Raw genomic sequence first — 16,924 nt, forward strand, 5'->3', positions numbered from 1 at the left:
GGAATGCGCTTCCTTCCATAATTAGGAAGCTCCTGGAGCTATGCACGTTTTAAATCTAAATTGAAAACTAATTTCTTTAAAACTTCTTTTGTATTATTTTGTTGTCCTTCCCCTGCACCTCCGATTAGCAGGGTTGGCTACGTACGGTGCGAAAGAAGTTCTACATAAATACATGAGGATGACCTTGTGGCCTGCATCTCACAGTGAGCACCCAGTGCCGTCCCCAATTAACCACCAAAATGGCATCGATCATTAACAAAACATTAACGTTATTTTTTTGTTCCAGTTACAGAGTGGAGACGGTTAGTGTACGTTGAGAAATCTAACGATCACTGACAGTATGTATATCGGGCTTGGCTTGCCAATTAGACTTGTATATATAGATGAAGCCGATCATCAATCACCGAGGATGCACCTGATCTCCCAAGATCTCGGTGTTGAGGCTGGACGGTGCAAACCCCATCGGTAACAAGGCGCATCGGCTGCGGGGATGAGCGGCGGGCAGCAGAGGGCAGTGCAGTAAACTCAAACATGTGTCCATAATCCAAGTTTTTGTTGGCTTAGATCGCGTAAATATAAATGTGCCGTTAACCCCTGCCACAGCCAATCAGTAAGGTTTGTCACGTAAACATTAACAACCTGTAAATGTTGTGGATTTACTCTCCAACACACTGGTGTGCCGTACTAGTTAACGAATTGGCATGTTCTCTTTACGTGACACCCCTTACTAATTGGCCGTGTCGGGTGGTGGCGGGTTTAACGACACGTATTTACGCGATCTAACCTAAAGTAAGCCTGTATTAGGGATGATATTGGTAGCGCAAGCCCACGTGTTAAACCGACGAACCTTTATTTTGCACTGTGCCTCTACGTTCTTTGCTCCCCACCTTCACCAACCCTCACTGACCAGCGTGGTGAAGTATGGTCAGATAACCCCCACAACTAACATGGGGCATGATGGGGGGGGGGGCGCATTCAGCAGCCGATTGACACAGATCGACACGTACGCTTGTAATTACAACGAATATCAGCACGTTCACAATGAGTCCATTATTCACTTTTGCCGTAGAAAGAACCGAGCGTGTGGAATCTGTGCACAAACACACAATTTTAATACCCGACTTCCTGACCTTTGAAGCGAATTTTCTAAATCTTTGTTGCCATTTCCTGCGGTTGCCATCGGGGGGAAGGGGGTGGGGGATGGTTTATGACCCCGACAGCGTTTACTCTCGGCGTGTTTATACGAATAACAAGAAGCCACGTGAAGTTGCGTTGAGACGAAGCGAAGCGCAGAGCCGGTCTCCTGCCACCACCTCGCCCGTGGCACGCTCCGGTGAGCTTCCCTTGCAGCCCCGAAAAGCCAGGCGCGGGGGGGGGGACAGACGGCGCCTCGTGGAGGTTCATGTGTACGCTGAACTTCTTTCGCACCGTACGTGGCTAACCGTACCCATCGGAGGTGCGCAATAATCGCCGCGTGCGCGGCAGACGAGGCACGGGAACTGAACGACTGAACAAGCGGCTCCACCGCCATCTCTCTCCTTCTCTCTTCAGCACCGGCATCGACAAACACATTCCCGCTGCGGAGGGAGCTGGTAGGAACGTGTTGGGTTGCTCGGTCAATGGCCAGGGTCAACGGCGGCGTGGTGTATTCCGCAAATATGCCGACTGTGAGGGCGGGCACAAGCCGGCGTGAGTGGGTTAAACGTTGAGTTTTAAAAGGGCACCACGGGGTGACCAGCCCCTCCCCACCCAGCCCCACCCCTCACCCCTCCCCACCCTCCCCACCCAGCCCCTCCCCACCCTCCCCTCCCAGCCCCTCCCCACCCTCCCCACCCAGCCCCTCCCCACCCTCCCCTCCCACCCAGCCCCACCCTCCCCTCCCACCCAGCCCCACCCTCCCCACCCCTCCCCACCCAGCCCCTCCCTGCACGACAGACGGACGGACACAACAATCCCCTGTGGGCTGGTTGGGACCAGGTGGTTCCTCCCAGTATAATTATTATTACGTGCCTTCTGCCTGCGTAGAATACAATATTGTCGAGGGCTGTGCCTAATCGTGGTCAAATAAGACACGGGACATGCTGCTGCTGCTGCTCTTCGTGTCCGCGCACCTGGAGAATAAAAAAGGATGCCCATTTGCGAATGTGTCGAAGTGCAATCCGTTCATCGCTCGAGCGTGCACTGGCCACTCATTTCGCATCTTACACGGGGGTTGGCACGAGCGCGAGGCATCGAGCTGCCCCCGATGCCCTCGGGTGGAATTGCCAAGACTCAACACGCGCCTTTGGCCATTCTGCCAGTTGCTTTTGAAATGAGTAAGAAGTAAGACAGAGGAATAGCACAAGGTGACCCGCGACATTGATTGCATCTGGAGAACGAGCCACTTTATCCTCTTTCCAAATGGGAAACCGCCTTGGCTAAAGATCGCACAGCTCACGACATTGTGCAAAAAATACTTTGAGCTCTTGGAAGTTTCACTTTGGGTAGACGTAAAAGTGTCGCGCCACGAGCTGCCGGGATGCTGATATGATATACCTGGATACGGTAGAGTCCCATAGCGCATCGCAATCTTTCTCCGTCTGTATGTAAACTCCTTTGTCAAGGCGCTCTGCTCCTCCCACCCAGCTTAAAAATACGCTGCCAAGCTTAGCAGTGTTCATTAGGACGCTGTCTTTCCGACAGCTCTGTTTCTTCACGTGAGGACGGCTGATTGCGTTGTGGCCGAAACGTCGTGAGAATTTTATCATGTTTTATTTTTATTATTTCATTATTTCCCTTCTACGTGACTTTACCGAAAGAACCAAGAATATGAATCCCTGCAGTCACGAAAGCTTTACATCGAAAAAATTCCTCCGTCTGGATAGAATGTTTCATTCTATGGTAGCCGCTCCTGCTGTTACTACTACGAACATTCTTTTGTTATTTTACCAGGTAAGGCCAACTGAGCTAAAGAGCTCCACGAAGTGGCTTATCTCGTGGAAATGTATTGCAGCCAAATACCCCAAACGCATGTTTTTAAATGTCGAGGGGAAACAAACGGAGGACCCGGAGAAAAATCCACGTGACCACAGATTTGTTAATCCTTCGAATAGAAACAGGAAGCCGTTTCGTTTTTTTTATGACATACCTTGTAACAAGGTAGAAATGGTATATTAAAAGTAATGTTATGAATTCATAATTTTTTTTCAATATATCACATCAAAAACATACTTAATATCTTACTGTGTTATGACATCATATGCACACCGTATAGTGACTGAATAATGCAGCACGATTTGGATTAACAGAGCATCGAATTACAAGTGTGGTGGAGCGGTGGCGCAATGGTTAGCACATTGTAATATGAATCTGGCGACCTGCCTTTGATTCCAGCCAATGGCTACCATCAGTAGTGACATCTTAAGCGTGATAATTATTTTATGTTGTATTTTTATTATTTTATTACTTCCCTTCTACGTGACTTTACCGAAAGAACCAAGAAGACGTTTATGGGCTCTCCCCAACACGCCTTCACCAACCTGCACTGACCAGTGGTATGGTGAAGTGTGGTCGAACAGCCCCCACGACCAACACAGCGTTGGGAGGCGGCCTTCATTCAGCAGTGGATTAGACACAGTGCTGTGAATAATTACAGTATTTATAAATGCAACGGCATGAAGATGGGGTACCATATAAGGTGGCACGCACATCATGAGGGGGAAAGGTGGTATTTTATATGGAATATATAAATATAGATGGGCAAAGGAGATGAGACACGTCTTGAGTCTGGACTTGAACGAGGCAGGAAACCAACAGTCTGGATGGATAATGAGATCGTGTTGTGGCTTTTTTTTAAATCATCGTAAAGCAGACGCTCATCGTATGCATGTCAGACAATCTCATCAGATGTATGAACAGAGCAGATGTAGCAGATGCACTACTCTGGGTGTGATTTTACACGTTGAACACTAACGCAGGCTCCACTGCACACGATCGGTGGGAATTCTGCACTCTACATTCCCCCGCAGAATCAAAATTGCTCTTCATTCACGTTACGCAAGAGCGTAATGAGAAGATTGCAGGGAAAACAGTCGTGCTTTGACGCAGGAAGCCGCTGGTTAGGCGCCCGCAGTCGTGAGAATTCAGGAATTTCAAAGGCGTTCGCGCAACCATTGGTCAAGCAAGTCGCTCTCGTCACGCTCAGGGATGGATTGAGCTTAAAGGGGGGCCCCTAGGCAGTTGTAGTCTTTGGGACCCCCTCTTTGTACATTCAGTTTATTCCCTCTGCTGTTTCACCACCACTAACCACCACCACTGCCGCCCGTGGCTGATGCCAATCATTCCCGTTGTTATTCAATTTGGTTATTTCCGGAGCGTTTTTTTTTTTCAAACGTGATGTACGATTCGAAAATCTAAATCTAAGGACAAAAATTACGATCAAAGCTATTTTCATTTTCCGCACGTAATCGGTAGTAGTACACGCGGTGACACTACGGCTTTAATTAAGAAATGACACTGTAGGGATTACATCATAGTGCTACATTATTGCGTGTCAACTGTTATAAAGCAATGCATTTACAAATGTTTTCGGGAAGGGGGGGGGTCCTTCACAATCTGAGGCCTCATGTTGCAGCCCGTAAAGCCGCCGCGTGAATCCGGCTCCGCCGCTCACGATCGTCCGAATACCAGCGCCGACTCGGCTATTCCTTTCGTAGCGTTGACGAGTTGCGAACACAATATTTTTATTTTAATCTGTTTATTGGTCGCAGTTACACAACAACAAAAACCACTGGAAGTAAAGTGGTGCATAAAAACTCTCTGAATAAAACTGCACAAGACAAATAAATATCGGCTCATGTCTTTTTTTGGTTGGAGGGGGGTACAAGCTTAAAAAATAAATGACACTGTTAGGAAATGAACAAAACAGCTGATCATTTTCTTGCGTTAGTTCAATGCAGGGTTTGTGTATTTTCCCCTTTCAGCATATTTGTGTCATGATTTATTACGTGCATTTGAATGACGGTTTCCCAATACTGAATGTTATTTGCATTGCACTCGTTGCAGTAAAAGCCACTGACGGTGGAGCTAGAGACACGCGTGTGTTGTGTGTGTCCGTGTGTTGTGTGTGTCCGTGTGTTGTGTGTGTCCGTGTGTTCAACTTGCGTGGGGAATGGGGTCATATTGGTCCATGCCGCGCAATCCTGACTACCCAAGTTTAAATCCTTGTTATGTACAACACCGGCAACAACTGCTACGTCATGACTCTAGGTTGACTCAGCCCAAAATTGTAACCGCGTGCAGCGAGGTCCGGCAGCAGCACCTGGAGAAACAAAGGCAGCCAGGCGTGGTGCTGGCCCCTTGTGCTCGCTAACAGTCCTTGCACTGACAGTCTATTGTATTCGGAATGCGTGCGTGACACCACGTCACTTGTCAACGTCCACTTGTGCAGACAGCTGGCGAGTCTACAGGCCCCCGTCAGGATCTGGAAAAATAACACAAAATGGGGAAAAAAAAAAACAGAATGCGCAAACGGAATTATTCTTTCCAACGTCTTCTTCGATATCACCCATTACATACGTAGACCATTGCTAGCTTCACCAGAACACATTTCAGGTCGTTCAAATGAACAGGGGCGCCACGGTGGTGAGATGTTAACTACACCTCGCCCAGTATACAGGTCGTGGATTCGATCCCGACAATGACGCCTGTATATTTGGAGTTTGCAGGTCATTTTTCTCGGGGTCCTCTAGTCAGAGTATTTGGCTGCTATACATTTCCACTTGATAAGCCACTTCATTGAGCTATCATTTGTGGCAGCCAGGTCGCTTCTGAAAAACGAGCTACAGTATACATCTCAGTGGGCCTTACCTGTTAAAATAAAATAAAAATGTTAACGTTAGTTAACAGCATTGCAGTGCCAAATAAAACCACTAACAGTGCCTCTGGGGAGGGCACGCTCAGTGGCAGTGCAACACAAAACCACGACAAGCCCTCACAACCAACTCACGCTTGCGTCCCACGCCAAGAGAGAGCGCACACCCCAGACCAATGCTCCCAACTTGAGTTGTTCACACAATTCGTTTCCTGCAGTACTGTACTGTCTTTGCTGGAGTACTGTACTGTCTTTGCCACATGACAATTAAATGTTAAAACTTTCGTGACTGCAGGAATTCATATGCTATGGTTCTTTCGGTAGTCATGTAGATAGAAAAAAAATGAAAATAAAGTGAATAAAAAATAAAATATCACGACGTTTCGATCGCAACACAAGTGGTTGTCATCAGAAACACTTTTTTTTCATTATTTGATTGTTATTATTTTTTCTATCTACGTGACTTTACCAAAAGAACCATAGAATATGAATAAGTCTTCAAAGGTTAGCGTTTGGGTATTAATCTTCCGGTATATAACAGTGGTCGTGTTATTATTATTGGTGACAATTCTAGGAATTCTCACGAGCTCAGTGTAAACAACTAAGCCTCGGAGAGGCAATCAATGCATCCTAGCCAGACAAATGACACCATCCACATTCAAATCCACCAAGATAAATGATGGAACACAAAGTAAATAATATTTCAACAGAGTTGTAGACGTTTCTAGTTTGCCTCACTAAACATTCATTGGGCTTAAGGTAGATGACAACAATAACACATCAGACAGGTCTTGTAGATACAACCTCTGGGTGGTTTAATTCGCAGCAGTTGTGCGTTGTGTTAATAAGAACAATACGTAAACATGTGCTGCCAATCGCGGAATTATAGCGCCGTGGTGTTACATCACCGTGACATTATTCCTAATACACTTTATCAAAACGTAAATTCAGTGACGTCGTCGGAGTGAAAGCCTCTGGTGGGTATCCGCCGTCCGACTGCGTTCAATCCAGTCATAGCTGCTGGGTAAAGTAGAATTTGGGGGAGATTAAAGAAACTTGCCCCCATCACTTCAACCTGCCGTATCGCCGGAAGATCAAATTCAACCGACGACCTCGGATTGCAAGTCCAGCGTGCTAACCGTTTCACCGTGGCAGACAATCCGGCCCACGGGATAATCAAGGAGTTAACTCCACACGTGTTCAGTTTTACATAAATATAAACAAATATCCATTAAGATGGCATTTGTGTCGCGCCGTTCTCCCCAAGCATCGCTGCGGCGGTGCCCGTGAGGTCGTTACCGGCCCTGCCGCGGCACCGCAGCTTCCCAATGGTGTGGTAGGCCATCTCGAGCGGCGCGTCGCGCGTGTCCCCCAGGTGAAGGGCGCGCAGCGGCAGCGCTGCCCGCGACGTCAGCAGGCCCTCGTCCCCACGCCAGATGTGGTCGTTGGCGTCGCAGTTGCACGGCTTGCCGGGGGCATAGCAAGAGTCTGCAGCAGCGGCAGCAGACGTTGGTCAACGTTCACTGTTACTTTTGCATGCATGCATGTTGGACTTCTTTCTCACCGTGCGGAGCCAACAGTGCTCAAGGTTGAGGTTCAAGGGGTTATCAAGTCGTCTCTCTTAGTTGAAAACGCAGGTGTTCTTTTTTTGTATAGGGGGTCCCATATTAATGCGCCGGACTCATCCGAGTTGATTTTATTTGCAGGTAAAATAAGTTCGCTAATGAGGGCATGTCGACGCGTCGGCAGAAACAATAACAATCACGCACGACTGGCGATGTCTCTGGCCCTGTTCCGCACCGGTGCACACTAAAGTGTCCGCGGAGAAACGATGGATTAATTGACAAAACATTGAGCTGAACTGAGATAAGCCGATTGCCTTCAGACCACACAAACCAAGAGGCAGCCCCTGATGTAGATTGACAAACGAAGACCAAGAACCCCCGTATGTCCTTAACAGGCATCTGGGGCAAGTGCTGTTAGCACCTATGAAGGCCGGCATGGCGCACAAAGGAGTGGATGGCCAGCACCACGCTCTGCTGCCTTTGTATCCCGAGTGGCGATGTTTACACACCACACCAGGTAATTGTTAGAGACTAAGTCGACCTAGGGGAAGCACAGAACCGGTTCCGATAAACGTCACTGGTGTTGGCCGAGAGCTGGAATCAAACCCGGGTAGCCAGGTTCATAGCAAAGAACGCTAACCTCTAACACCGCTGGTGTCCCTACATTAATCCACCCTCCTCCCCCCCCCCCCCGTCAACCCTGGGTACAATGTCAGCAACTTTTGGGAATTTTACTTTGAATAGAAGTGTGTTAATGCATATGTGTTTGACTTTTGCACGGTTTTTCTGTCACTCAATGTATTTTCTTCATGTAAGACTGCTCATCTGGACACAATATTTAAAGTGTATTTATCTCAGCACCCTGTGGTGTATATCAGAGTCTCCAACTATTACTCACTCTCTTTGACCTCTCGATTATATTCTTGAATATGATGGCAACATCTTCAGGGGCTCAATGCCAACATTGAGATCTGCTAGCCACGAGTGGGCTTCAGGAGAAAGTTCGTGCAGTGTTGCTATTCCTCCATTTGAAGGAGCTATGACTCCGGTGATCCATTGTTTGGGTTGCATGGCCAAAGTCGCATTGTGGTTATCTCTCTGTTTACGTGCTACGAAAGAGGCCTATTGCCCGACACGTCGGCCATTATATTTTTGTTCACCATCAGGCATGCTCAATCCACTGATGTATGAAGACCTCACCAAACTGCAAACACCTCTCACAACCCTGCGATGCAACAATATATTCAGCAGCTACAAATTAACTGATTTCATTTATCCATCTCCGAGATGGACATCCCCTTGGACGCGTTCCATTCTATATGGCTGCCACTCCGTTATTATTCTTGACCATCATCCAAGCCCAACTTTTTTCCTTTTAGGAAACACAAATCACGGAAGATGCGGATACCGAATGCGCAAGTGGAGAATAAGACTCGATCTCCTGTGTGTGACTGCATCTACAAACTCCAATACATTGACCACATAACTTGACACTAAATATAAAATTGAAGGCCGTGGGTTTTTGCAGACAAACCAACTGAATGGCTAAATTCCTTAGAGATCATTCTCAAATAGTGGCTCTTCATTGACCATACGAACTCATAATCATCATCATCAGGGCAGTGTTATTGACGCACGCGTCGAGTCTGTGCGTCTGACGCTGCGTCTCACCGGTCATGCCGCACGCACACTTCCCGCTGCCCGGCTCGGCCCCTCCCCAGTGGAACATCCTCCGTCCGTCCCACGACACCCACCATCCCCAGCCGGCCCCCAGGAAGCGGATGTGGCGACAGTGGAGCTGCGACGGAGCGAGAAGGTTTCGCTCATCCTCGGCCGCTCCGCACATTGCTGGATCGATACGACGACGACGACGCGCGTGCATGTGTGTGTGTGCGGCGTACGAGCACCAATGAGCGGGAACGTGCAACCAGGAAGACCAAACTCAAGTTAAAATTGAGGTCAATACTAGGAGAGCCAATTCCACGGCTGTCCAGTCGCATACGGCATATCCGCCGTCAACGATTGACAAGGAAGGCAGCCGTGCGAAGAAAGCTATGCTGTTTATGGTGCGTAATATGTGACAGCCCGCTGCATGAATGCGGGGAGCAAGAGAGCGTGCAACACATTGTCTCTGTCTGTGAAGTGGGTCATAGCGTGCTGGGCGGACTCGTTGTCCTGCACGTGCTGGGGGCGGATGCTGTCACATGGCTCTGTGGCTACCTAAGTGTGCTGACGAACATTCGCATATAACACCGACATACATATGCGTTTATTGAATTATATATATTTTTTGTGTAGCTTGTGCTCCAACTGTATGAAAGTCACGCGTAAAAGTATTCGCCAAATAAAAATATGGAAAATAGAGGTGCGAACATTCGATAGCAGATGTCTCGTGTCTGGCGCTGGCACAATAATGACGACGAATTATTGGCGCGGTCACCTTGACGTGCTGCTCGCAGTCGCTGGAGACGGCGACGAGTGCTCGGATTTGGTGGAACTTGGCGTCGTAGCGAACGTCGCGCCGGTAGCAGCCGGCCTCCTCGCACGGGGACACGCGCATGCGCGCCTCACTATCGTGGCCGACCTCTGTGACCCCTGGTGGACGCACAGGCAATGGGGGATCCGAGATTTGAGTATTGGGTTAATCTACGTAATGATACGATTAATTACGTGTCGTGAACCCCTCCTCCACCCGACACAGGCGTTTAAATGCACCAATGATTATATTTATTATTACTGAGCGGGTAGAGTCAGCGTTTAAACAGCAGGCGACGTGACACCGGCTTAGTGGAGTGGTGGAGCAAAGTGGTGTTGCGCTTCAGACCATTTGACGCTACAGCACACGGGCCGAGTGCTGATAAATAGTTGACGCTGTAAATTTTGAAGCGGAACATGCGTGTGAAGTATTCTGTGAGGTTTCTATGAACCCTGTAAAAAGGGAATCTGATTCAGGGAGGCATGGAAAGAATAACCCCCTCCAGCAAACTGATGCATTGTCACAATTCAGAGTCTTAAAATCAACTCAAGAATTGATGATTGGTTTTTTTTTTGTCTCGCTTAGGGGTCAGCAACCAAAATAACAATAAGATTTAAAAAATTCGAATTCAGTAGAAAATGCTTGTGAATACAAGACGGTGGTTCTTGATAAAGAACGTGACGAGGCATGCAGCTGCGGAGCTGCAGCTTGCCGACCCCCTGGTCTTGCTTCGAATATTTAGTTTCGCATTTTTTCTCTAGTTTTTGTGCTTCGTTTGTATAATTTTGTTCCCTCGATTAAGCTGAATGGAGCATTACCGTATTATTTTTCCTATGTTTTGTATAAATTCTCAACAAATAATTCTCACAATCATTAATCGATGCGTGCATAGTGAGCGTAAGAGATTGATTAAAGTCGCTCAATTGATGTATCCTTACAGCCTATCTGCTCATAATTAAAATGTATTTGTGTGGTGGCAGCGGGCATCTGTCTGGGCTGAAGCATACACTCTGCCCACGGCTGCCCACAGTCGAGCACGGGCACCTGAAGCGGGGTCGGAGGTCATGTCACAGAACACCTCGAACGGGGCCGCCTTGCCCCTGGGCCCGTCCGGGTCCACGGTGTACCTCCCGGACAGCAGCACGCCGGCCTCCCTGAGCGCGGCACACGACTCCAGCACGGCCGGCCTCGGCCCTGAGATGGCAACGCGACACCACCGCATCACGCGCCGCCGCGCGCCGCTCGACCGCGCGCTGTGCCCGTTGCATGCATTATTTACGGCCGTCAAACGCCGCCGCCGATGCTGCCCCCCCCCCGCCCCGGCCTCCCCTCCTTCACCCCGCGCCCCACGGAGCGGCGGAGGTGGCGGCACCACCACCGCCATCGGCGTCGTCCCTCGCGTACGTTTCACGAGGGTGAGCTTGGCCGAGAAGCCCTCGTGCTCCACGGAGGCGTCTGACTTGAGCACGAGGGTCAGAGAGTTCCCCGAGCTGTGCAGCGGGAGTGGCAGCTTGAAGCCGCAGAACCTGGAGCCAGAGACACAAAGAGACACAACGAGACACAAAGAAACACGAAGAGACACGAAGAGACACAAAGAGACACAAAGAGACACAAAGCAAATTAGAGCCAGCAACGAGAGCCGAGGCCATTATTCCGTGACGTCTCCACAGCGCTTGTGCCAGGCTCGAAATAGATTAGAGGTCGTCACGTGAAGTGTCGAAGGCTGACAGGTCATGGGACAGACAAGTGCCATGGGTTGACTGTCCAGGACAACTTGCAGACGTGCCACCTGTGCTCCCGACTGTACCAACTCGCTGCATTTTAGCCACCCGGCCCCTCCACTCGTTGCCGTAAGCATCACTCCAAAAGACGCACACACGCTCGTGCACTGCACCGCCAGTAAGCGGCAAGTCGGTGGGTGGCGAGTACCTCCCAAGGAGCCTCCTGCCGGCCCCCGTGCCGTCGTAAACGCTGAGCGAGTCGTAGTCGCAGTGGCGCCGCTCCTCCAGACCCAACGCCTGCACGGCCAAGCGCAGCGTGAACTCCGGCGGCGCCCGCACCTCCCACGTGCAGTCGGCGCCGCTCGGGTAGGCGCGCGGAAACCCCGGACTGCGGATCTCGCCGGCCCGCGTCCAGGCCAGCACGCCACCACATGTGTCTACCGAGACACGGCCACCGTAAAATAATATTCGTTGCATCAAATTTGGGAAATTAATTACCGCGGCTGAGACACGCTGATTTTTCAGTTCAAGCCGGGTTCACGTTTCGCATGTAACACGTGCACAGGTCACGTTGTGCGGCCCTCTCGAGAAGGCGTCATTCTTTAGTTGAAACTTTGCAAGGTCAGCCAGAATTAAAGCATCACAGGAAAAAAAAAACCTGTGAAGTCAAACAAGGCTTAAGAGCTTAGCGAGTAAAGAGTAAATATTGGTTTTGTCATAACCTGCCGTTGCGCGTTATTACGCGTCACTTTTTTTCACAGCCCTTTGTCAATCCACTGCTAGATGAAAGCCTCTACTCACGCCGATGTGGACAAGGTGATTGTTTGACCATACTTCACCCTGATCAGCAGTGCGAGTTGGTGAAGGAAGGTTGGCCCAGGACCGGTTGAGATATCACCCGCCTGCTGATGTTATAGCCCAGAATAGAACTGAGGACGCCGGGCTAAGAGGACAGTGTGGGAAGCACTACGCCACCACTCCACCCCCGTTATATTACAATGCGTAATTGTGATACTGTCAGCATTATATAATTTATAGCGTCCAGTATTGCCAGCTCTTCTGCCATTTCGTGAGAATGAAAACAATTGTGCCAGCTCCCCCCCCCCCCCCCCCCCGAAAACCTCACAATGCGCACACGAGCCCCCGCCGGTCGCGTTATACCGACGGGGAGTGGCTCGGAACCGTCAGGCGGTGGCTCCGCGGTGCTGCCCAGCGGAGGCTCTGGATGCCCCCGGGACGAGTCCGTCGGCGCCGGCAAGGCGGGGGTCTGCGTGTCACCTCCGAGATTAGTGCCAGACTCCCAGCGGAGCTCCGCTCCAGATGTGCTTGAAACTAATTTCTCGGCGTCCGTTGTTGGGCGCGAGACGACAGCGGCGTGCCGCGTGCCGTGCGGGCGGCGGCTCGTGAGCGCAGTCGCGCTTTGTCGAGCGGTGGTGCCGAGTTCTCCTGCGATCGGGCCGGACGGGCTCGTCACAGGCGGCTTCCCGTGGGACGCGGCGTGAATTTCTTCCGTGGAAGCGGCGATTAGGTCAAGTTTGGTGCGAGTTCTTGGGAGACTGGTGCTCACCGCTCGATTCAAATGCGGCTGTAAATGTAGAGTGGGTTTGGAGGTGAATTCTGGCGTTTCCTGTGACCCCGCAATTGGTGTCCGCAATTCAGGCATATCTGGAGGCTGTGTGTTTAAATGCTGCTCAGAGAGACGTGGTTGAGTAGTATCCTGAGGGTTTTCTGGTCTTTCAGATCGCTCATGGAAAACACTTTCCTCCATGCGTGTAGCGAGAGACCCTGTGAGCAGCCCAGGTGTAGTAACACCGATCGAACTGTCCATGCGGTCCATAACATCAGAACTACTGTTTTCTATTGCGCCTGCAATCGGGTGGAGTGTGGTCTGCGATGCTCCACCATGAGCGGGACCGGCCGAAGCTGTTAGGCCGGGTGTCAGTGCCGCCAATGTCGGGGTCACGACGCTGTCGTGTTCATTCGTCGTGACCGCTTGTGCCTGCACCTGCGGGACGGAGCCGAGCGAAACGCGAGCCGTCGCGTCGTGCCTTGGCGCAGCCCAAACTTTCGATCCGCCTGAATAATTCACGTTGCCCCGAGGGCCGCCGGTCTCGAGTCGAGTTGCCTCATCCGCCCGCGCGGGAGCAGCAGCAGCAGCAGCAGCTGTTGTTGTTGTTGTTATGAGACGCGAGCTCGCCTGCTGCGTGGGACGAGGGGGCGGCCACACGCGTAAACGTGCGGCCGCGGTGCGCGCACTCAGCGATGCCGCTCCGAGAGACGTTTCATCGTCAGCGTGTTTCTGCGCAAACTGTGGCACCTCGCCGTCCTTTGCTCGCGCGGACGGCGTTACCGTTGGACACGGTGTTTGTGCACGGGTGTTCGGGGTCGACACGGTCTCACTGCTGTCAGTCGGCTGTGGTTTTTCTTGCGCCGCTGTTTGTGGGGTCGCGTGGCGACCCGCCCACGGCAGCGTCGTCGGCGCCGGCGCAAATGTTTTGGAAATGTTGCCGTGGCTGTCGATGACAGACAGCCGAGAGGCTGTGGGCTCAGACGAAGGTACAGTACTGCGGGGCGCTGTGCCACTTCTGACGTCCTGCCACGCGAGCATCCCAGGCCTGAACAAAGCAGACATCAAATGACCTCCCGTGACACGAGCAGGCACAGTGGGGTGTGCTTGAAGTGACCTTTGTTGGGTTGTGTTGTCTTCCAAAACATTACCCAACAAACGATCATTAGCCCCAGACTGACGGCTAGATGTTAAATGCTCATGGCCATGAGAGGTAATTAACAACTGAACTGACTGCGTAGGCTTAGAATCATCTGCTACTTGTAAAATCTTTGCTCCATCACTTAGCCCAAGGCGGGACTCGACGACACCCGCTGTCAAATGAACCTCGCCGTGTGCGTGCGTGACCTCGTCAATCGAGGCTCTTCCTCCGGGCCCTCCTGGGTGTTTGACCTGAACCGGCGCCGCTGTCCGTGACGGCGTGGCGGCCTCGCGTGCCACTCCGACCTCGTTCGTTTTGACAGCGTCCAAAAAAGACAAGCGCAGCTTTTCGTAATCGCTGGCAGCTGCTCGTGTGATTTCGCGAGCGGTTCCCCATAGGATATGTGACGTCTCCTCCCTCTTTGTATTGGCAGCAGCAGCTGCACCGCGATGCTCAGCCGACGAAGGCTGCGCGAGAGGCGCCGCGTCTCCACTGGTAAACGATGGCACCGAGGGCCTCCCCCTCTGCTCAGTGGCCACGACATCCCGCGCCGCTTGCAAATCTGCGTGCGATGCAGAAAAGGGTGACGTGGGCGGTACTTTGTAGATGTCATTCAATTTGTTAGTTGTGGGCACCGGGACCGTAGTGGTTTCGGGATCAGGCATTTCTTGACCCCATACATCCTCTAATTTTCGAGCAAGGGGAATACCAGCAGCAGCAGCAGCAGCTCCACTTTGCCCATCAGGATCTGGAGAGGCTACCATTGTGACTGAAGAACTTTCACTCGTGGCCCCAGTTGTGGCGCAGCACTGAGAAGCGTGCACGACCCTCGAGCTCTGACCTCGCGTCGGGTGCGGAGGTCCGGGCGGATTGTGCGATCGCTGCGCTGACGTTTCCGAGGTCGTCGAGGTTCGGTCGACGATCGGGACGGAATTACTGCGGCCCTGCTCGTCGCCACTCAAGAACAATCTCGCTTCCTCCCGAGCATCTCCCGGTGCAGTGAACGCGCGTAAATCTGAGTCACCGGTCACGGACAGATCCCGTGAGAATTGGGCCGGGGCCTGCACGCTGGTGGCAGGGCTCTCTGGGCCGAGCGGCTCAGTCGTTGCCGCTGATGGTTTGCGATTGGCAAACGTCTCAGGCCTACTGGAATTGACATCGAATCGGGGCTGCGGATCAACCGCAGTGAGGGCCGGTGGCAGTGACTCTGCGATCACTTGCTCAGCTCCCGCGAACATGGGCGAAGTGTAGGGGATGTCATCCTTAGGCTGTGGCACAATGCCTGGAGGCAGAACCATCACTCGGGGCAGGAACGTTACTGTCTCCAGCAATGGTTCTGTCACAAGCGATGGTTCTGTCAGCACTGATGGTTCTGTCAATAGTGATGGTTCTGTCAATAGTGATGGTTCTGTCACTAGTGATGGTTCTGTCACTAGCGATGATTCTGTCAATAGCGATGGTTCTGTCAATAGTGATGGTTCTGTCACTAGCGATGGTTCTGTCAATAGTGATGGTTCTGTCAATAGTGATGGTTTTGTCACTAGTGATGGTTCTGTCACTAGCGATGATTCTGTCAATAGCGATGGTTCTGTCACTAGCGATGGTTCTGTCACTAGTGATGGTTCTGTCACTAGTGATGGTTCTGTCACTAGTGATGGTTCTGTCAATAGCGATGGTTCTGTCACTAGCGATGGTTCTGTCACTAGTGATGGTTCTGTCACTAGTGATGGTTCTGTCACTAGTGATGGTTCTGTCACTAGCGATGGTCCTGTCAATAGTGATGGTTCTGTCACTAGCGATGGTTCTGTCACTAGTGATGGTTCTGTCACTAGTGATGGTTCTGTCACTAGTGATGGTTCTGTCAATAGCGATGGTTCTGTCACTAGTGATGGTCCTGTCAATAGTGATGGTTCTGTCAATAGTGATGGTTCTGTCAATAGCGATGGTTCTGTCACTAGTGATGGTTCTGTCACTAGTGATGGTTCTGTCACTAGTGATGGTTCTGTCACTAGTGATGGTTCTGTCAATAGCGATGGTTCTGTCAATAGTGATGGTTCTGTCACTAGCGATGGTCCTGTCAATAGTGATGGTTCTGTCACTAGCGATGGTTCTGTCACTAGTGATGGTTCTGTCACTAGTGATGGTTCTGTCACTAGTGATGGTTCTGTCAATAGCGATGGTTCTGTCAATAGCGATGGTTCTGTCACTAGTGATGGTTCTGTCACTAGTGATGGTTCTGTCACTAGCGATGGTTCTGCCAATAGTGATGGTTCTGTCAATAGCGATGGTTCTGTCAATAGTGATGGTTCTGTCACTAGTGATGGTTCTGTCACTAGTGATGGTTCTGTCAATAGCGATGGTTCTGCCAATAGTGATGGTTCTGTCACTAGTGATGGTTCTGTCACTAGTGATGGTTCTGTCACTAGTGATGGTTCTGTCAATAGTGATGGTTCTGTCACTAGTGATGGTTCTGTCACTAGTGATGGTTCTGTCAATAGTGATGGTTCTGTCACTAGCGATGGTTCTGTCAATAGCGATGGTTCTGTCAATAGTGATGGTTCTGTCACTAGCGATGGTTCTGTCAATAGCGATGGTTCTGTCAA

General features: G+C 50.9%; 1 protein-coding gene across 3 annotated transcripts; it reads right to left on the minus strand.

Moving 5' to 3' along the window:
• Positions 1-4,724: 4,724 nt before the first annotated feature.
• On the minus strand, positions 4,725-15,796 carry LOC133344873 (mucin-5AC-like). Of its 3 annotated transcripts, XM_061555154.1 has the most exons (8): positions 12,775-15,796; positions 11,822-12,050; positions 11,297-11,418; positions 10,937-11,086; positions 9,857-10,011; positions 9,088-9,214; positions 7,151-7,339; positions 4,725-5,461 (listed from the first exon to the last, which is right to left on the minus strand). In XM_061555154.1, the coding sequence occupies exons 1-8, from the start codon at positions 15,617-15,619 to the stop codon at positions 5,442-5,444; spliced, it is 3,837 nt and encodes a 1,278-aa protein (XP_061411138.1). In that variant the 5' UTR covers positions 15,620-15,796; the 3' UTR covers positions 4,725-5,441. The 3 variants fall into 3 exon arrangements, 2 of the variants coding, with proteins under 2 accessions (XP_061411138.1, XP_061411139.1); XM_061555155.1 differs by lacking the exon at positions 4,725-5,461 and having other exon boundaries at positions 7,166-7,339; positions 9,088-9,264; XR_009755387.1 differs by lacking the exons at positions 4,725-5,461; positions 7,151-7,339; positions 9,088-9,214; positions 9,857-10,011 and having other exon boundaries at positions 10,955-11,086; positions 12,740-15,796.
• Positions 15,797-16,924: the final 1,128 nt, after the last annotated feature.

This window comes from Lethenteron reissneri, chromosome 20 (assembly GCF_015708825.2).
Source record: "Lethenteron reissneri isolate LAM-NWPU_2019-01 chromosome 20, ASM1570882v1, whole genome shotgun sequence".
Lineage (NCBI taxonomy): Eukaryota > Metazoa > Chordata > Hyperoartia > Petromyzontiformes > Petromyzontidae > Lethenteron > Lethenteron reissneri.